Source organism: Austrofundulus limnaeus, unplaced genomic scaffold (assembly GCF_001266775.1).
Source record: "Austrofundulus limnaeus strain Quisiro unplaced genomic scaffold, Austrofundulus_limnaeus-1.0 Scaffold229, whole genome shotgun sequence".
Taxonomy (NCBI): Eukaryota; Metazoa; Chordata; class Actinopteri; order Cyprinodontiformes; family Rivulidae; genus Austrofundulus; species Austrofundulus limnaeus.
In genome coordinates, this window is record NW_013952631.1 from 114,742 (window position 1) to 120,195 (window position 5,454).

The window sequence follows — 5,454 nt, forward strand, 5'->3', positions numbered from 1 at the left end:
TCTATGTTTCCTGCCTCTGATACAAGGAAGTGTCCATTCATGAAAAATGACAGCAAAAACTAAAAAGAAAAACTTTACGAGTTCAGAGATTGAAGTCCGTCTGTCAGAGATCCAGAAAAGAAAATCTGTCATTTTTAGCAGCTCTTTTTATTCCACAGCTGACCTGCTAAAAATGACAGATTTTCTTTTCTGGATCTCTGACAGACGGACTTCAATCTCTGAACTCGTAAAGTTTTTCTTTTTAATTTTTGCTGTCATTTTTCATGAATGGACACTTCCTTGTATCAGAGGCAGGAAACATAGCCTTATATGGTGTTTTTGGGGTGGTAATTATGCTAATCTCCTCTCGCGTGCACGCGGAGCTGGATACGAACAGGTGGAATTTACGCAGCTCATTTACACACTTTTCCTGAAGATAGAAGAGTTTGTTGAAGCTGACGTGACATGTTTGTACGAACCCTTCGTACGAACAAAAGTAAGAGAAATTTAGGATAAGAACACGAACATGTTCTTGCATGAGGCCCAATAATCATTGGATGAAATTTTACAAATGTTTGGAGTCAACAAAGTACAAGATGGCTGCCACAACTTTTCAACCTTAGCAAACAATGACAAATAACAATAAAACCAATTTACCAGAGGTTGAGAAAACATTTTTTGTTGTAATGGCTAAACAAAAGATAGAAGATCTTTGAGAGAAATTAAGAGTAGATATGTGCAGGCAAAACAAGCACTCACAGACCTCCAATTTTTTTTGTGTTAAATGTACGGCTCTACTGGGGTGTTACATCATTCCAATTGTGAAATATAGAAGAGTATAAACCAAAAAGCTGTTCACATCATAAGTACTGCAGAAATGTGTGTTTTTTTAAGAATTCTCAAGATCTCATACATCGACAGAATCACCAATGAAGAAGTGTTAGCAAGAGCAAATGATAAAAAGATCCCTTTAGAAACAGATCATGGTGGGACAGACCATGTTTTTGGACAAACCATGAGGACAGAAGTGTTAGAATGTCTTGTATCAACAGGTAAAATAAAAGGAAGAAGTTTGGGACGACAGAGGAAGAAGTTGACGGGCAGCTTGAGTTGTTTTATGGGCACAACACCTACCGGCCTCCTGCAGCTCGTGAAAGGCCGTCTAGAATACAGAAGAGTGGTCACCAACACACTCTGGTATGGCACTTAGAGAGAGTGTAGCTAAAAGCCATACTTATCACATACTGTACAGACTGCTCAAGATCATTTTTTTTACTTTGTATTAACTGTTGAAGTCAGCTCTGTGCTAGCAATAGATTGCATAAACCAGAGATTCTCAAACTGATGTCTCTGGAACCCCAGGGATCCGCTAGAGGTATCTTTAGGGTCATCAAAATTTTTTACTAAAAAGTTAATTTGACTTTTGTTTTTAAAAATGCATGGAGAAAAATTGATCAATAAAACAAACATAAACCTAATATATATGTATATTCCCATGACATTCAGGGATTGAAATGATGACAAATTATCTTTTAAAACAGCATGGGGTTTATGAGGGGGTCCCTGGAATTGATTTTGCCCTTGTAAGGGGTCCCCAGACCCAAATGGCTTGAGAACCCCCGGCATAAACTACTGAAGGCCTTTTAATGAATCTCTTGAATTAACTATTTGATGCTAAACTAATTAACTTTTGGAGTAAACCCTAACAAAAACAAAATGATTATAGCAGTCAGTTGTATAGATATTTAGCTAAATTTGAATGTGTTAGTACCCGATAGTTATCTCCAACACATATTTAAAATGCTAACAGGTTGCATGATTTTTTTGTTCACAACATATGCATTCTTTAAATACACTTCCAGTCTTTATGATTTTGATGTTAATATTATGTTTTAAAAAGATTAAAAGACAATGGATGACATTAGTGCACTTACACATTACAATACAATCTAATTCTAATTAGGATAAATGCTAAATAGCTTCTCCTCAACAGCTGCCATTCTGATAATTAGGCACCAAAAAGCCACGCATCACTGAGTTTTAGTGGTGCACAGACAATGTGTGACACTCACAAGGGGGTGCTCACGGACACAATGGGAATGACAAAACCCTGTCACATCACAGAGGGCATCAGCTACAGTACTGTACGTTAAAACTGCACCACCGTCCTGAGCCACTGCCTAAAAGTCCTGCTCACCTGTCAAACCATGATTCAAGATTTCATCCTCACTGACCAAAAGAAAAAAAAAAGACACTCTCCTCAAAGACAGTCACTGGAAGATTAACTGGAGTGGAAACCAACAGGGAACAGCCAGAGCAAAAGCCGAACGTAATGCAATCAGTCAAGATGAGCAATCAGAGGAATCAAACAGAGAAAGGCAGACAACAGCACAACGACAGAAAAATGGACATGCATTAATCAGTCCGAGGCGGGAGTGACACTCAGCACGTTCCTCTGCTTTCCAGTTCAGGCAAGAAAGCAGACCCAATGAATGGAGAGAAAAAAAGTCAGCTCACTGAGACAGCTCTGGCCAGCTGAGAAAGGTGAACACATTTCCATGCAGAACACCTGCAGTCGTGAGAATAGAAAGAAACAGGAGAAGACAGAAGGGGGGGGGGGGCAGGCTAACAATGAATTTCCAACAGCTTGTGACGACAGGCAGAGGAAGAAAGTGTCAAAATAGTGTCCGAGTGTTAAGAGGTGAAGAGGAGAGTGGCTGACAAAACCCTGCGAAGGACTCCTGTTCTTCAAATCCACCTGCCGCAAGCCTGGTCAGTCAGGCTGTCGCAGCTAACTCGGCCTCATTTGTAAACACACACTCACCAATTTAGCATAATCTCACTAGAGTGGCGTAGCAAGTACGTGTGTGACTAGATCTTCAGGTATTTCTCGAACAGAAAAATTTAAACAAACGGTGACTAAAGTGAGAAAGTGAGGGAAATAAAAACACGTGGCGAGGGAGAAAGATGGGCAAGCTGGGCAGATCAGAAAAGGGAATGAAACTGCAGCAGTGTGAGCGAAGAGGACAGATTCCAATTGTCAAAACACACTTTTTTCTGACCAAACAACACGGTGACATACTTGTACAGCTGCAGGGAAAGCACTGCTCCTCTGTGCCTGTCTTCCTCTACCCATGTTTTATGTTCTTCTCTGAATTTGCTGTGCGGTTGCCAAGAATGTGCTGCTTGTGTCGTTTGTCTCAGAGGACATCTGCAAACATGTGCACAGATGTGCGAATGCAAGACTGTGGGAAGAGCCTCTTTTTTTTATGAACGACTGTGGGATGTTTCTCTTTTTCTCCCCCACTCTCAAGTCCTCTCCATTGTTGACCAGTTTCTTCTTCCTCTCGTTATTTCCCTTTGTCTCCGCAGTCTTTAACAGCTTCCTCCCTATTCCCATCCCAGTCTTTATCCTCCGCACTATATAACCTTCCCACCTTCCCTCCCACAGTGGCGATCAAAAAGTAGGTGCTGATGTTGCAGCTCGTGCCTGAACAAGTTCAGTATATCAGTGGGTGGACAACTGAGCCAGAGAGCTCCTGTCAGCCCTGACTTTACCCCAGAGACCGGGCCCGCTATGCAAATACTGATCCACTTTTTACTGAACCGTGAGCAAGAGGAGTCGAGACGGCTTCTTAACAGCTGCTGCGAAGAGAAGCACAAAAGCCAAGATAAGCACCGATACATCACTATTTTTATGGGATTTCAGCTGGGAGGCAGCAGCTGCACTTCCTATCTACTCCTCTTTCAGAGTCCTTTGACAGTTCTGTCTTTTTGCCAATATTAAACAGACATTTAGTGTATGAAACCCCATTATATGCAGGCTTGAACTGCCACACCATTACGTCGATTACTAATGCATCAGAAGCCAGCAACAGAGTTTGGATCCGTCTCAAGTTGCACATGAGCTGAAAGCTAATGAAAAAGCAGCCTCTTAAAAAAACCTGGTTTACTTCTCCCTGCTTCTCCACACCCTGTCACCTCACGAGGGTAAAGAGAGATGTTTCACGTCTAATTAATGCACAGGATGGTTGTATAAAACGACTAATGAGGCTGTGATCACAGTGGCGTGAAGGCAGTCACGACTGAAGAGGAAGGGGACGAGTGCTGTACTCCACTTCTAGGAGACTCAGAGGTTTCACAGTTATTAGCCTGTCATAGGGAAAGAGCTGATAGAGGGACTGAGAGTGGCGCGGTGGGATGAATGTTTGGCTGTTTTGCTTCCCCACTGTCAGTGTCTTCTGCGTACTTGTTTTGGATGGTAGTCATTAGGGATTAAAGAGTCTAACAAGTGCTTATGTGTTTAATGTAACATCCTACAGGTGCAAACAGTGGTGTAAGAGTTCTCTTTTGGACCAGTTGGAACCCTCTTATGGAGCAAAGTTTGTATTTGTAATTATTAATATATGAAGGGAAGTTTTTGAGTTGTTTGTCCAATAAAAGCAAAATGAATGAAGCAATCAAACGCTCTAAATGAACCGATTTTACCAACATTTTGTGCTTTCTAAGAAGTAAAAAAAGAGACCTATTGGTGCTGTTAAACACAACCAAAGAGCCAAGAGACAACTTTATCAGACATAAAACAAGCCAAATAACACCTCCTAAGAGTCATTTATGAAAGAAAAAAAATTGGCACAAGCACTTCAGATAGCAGCGCCCAGGTGTTACTATTCCACAAAAAAAAACTTGCTCTCTCAGCACGGCTCGTCTAGCAGGATGAATGGGCTGCACAGTCGCTGCTCTCTAAGCAACTGTTCATTACTCAAAACACATCTGCTGTTGAGTAAGAAGTCCCCCTCCTCTCTATTCTACCTCACTTTCATTTTACAGATTAATCCCTCATTCCTAACTTCACCATTTTCTTTTTGACCTACGACACTTTCAACAAGCCTCCAGACTAGGACTGCTCTCCTCTGGGCATGCATAATGAATCACAAAAACACAAAAATCGATGCCAGACCTCTGCCGTGCCAGCGCTCACCTGTGCAATCTCATACAGCAGCCTGTAGTGTTCCTCTCGCTTCTGTAAACTGCACAAATTGCAGCCCATTATAGTTGTCGTGGAAACGCCAGGCGCCCCAAATCTTCCCAGGTAGTGGCGGGTCGGACACGGGGGGTCACCATCCACACTGGAGTGCCCGTTCTCATCAGTCACTCCTCAGCGGAGCATCTCCTCCTGGCATCCCCACTCACTCATTCAGCCGCTCAGAGAGCAGCCCAGCACAGAGCCACAGAAAGCTCCAGCTGAGTCTGACAGGAGAGGCTTCGGATGCGAGCGAGCGACGCGGCAGGACAAGTAGCAGCAGCCGTCGACTCCTTTCCCCTGTTTTCAGCCTCACACACACATACGGTCACACACACCGGAGTTGTGGCTCTCTTTCGCAGAGACACGCCCCCCTTTTCCCTCCTCAGTCTTGGCGCACATGACCACATCGATACCAGCTTATGAATATTATATTATGAATATTGAGGTGG

At 42.8% G+C, this 5,454-nt stretch overlaps 1 protein-coding gene across 3 annotated transcripts in view; it reads right to left on the reverse strand.

Annotated features, from left to right (window-relative positions):
• Nucleotides 1-5,454, reverse strand: part of LOC106525479 (PDZ domain-containing RING finger protein 4) — a 205,765-nt gene that overhangs the window by 79,297 nt on the left and 121,014 nt on the right. For 2 of the 3 annotated variants that reach the window (XM_014019738.1, XM_014019737.1), the window contains exon 1: nt 4,961-5,374. The exons of the other annotated variant lie outside the window; for it this stretch is intronic. In XM_014019738.1, coding sequence (XP_013875192.1) covers nt 4,961-4,974 — 14 coding nt within the window. In that variant the 5' untranslated portion in view covers nt 4,975-5,374. Of the gene's footprint in view, nt 1-4,960; nt 5,375-5,454 lie in introns of those variants that run through there. 3 annotated transcript variants of the gene reach the window in all.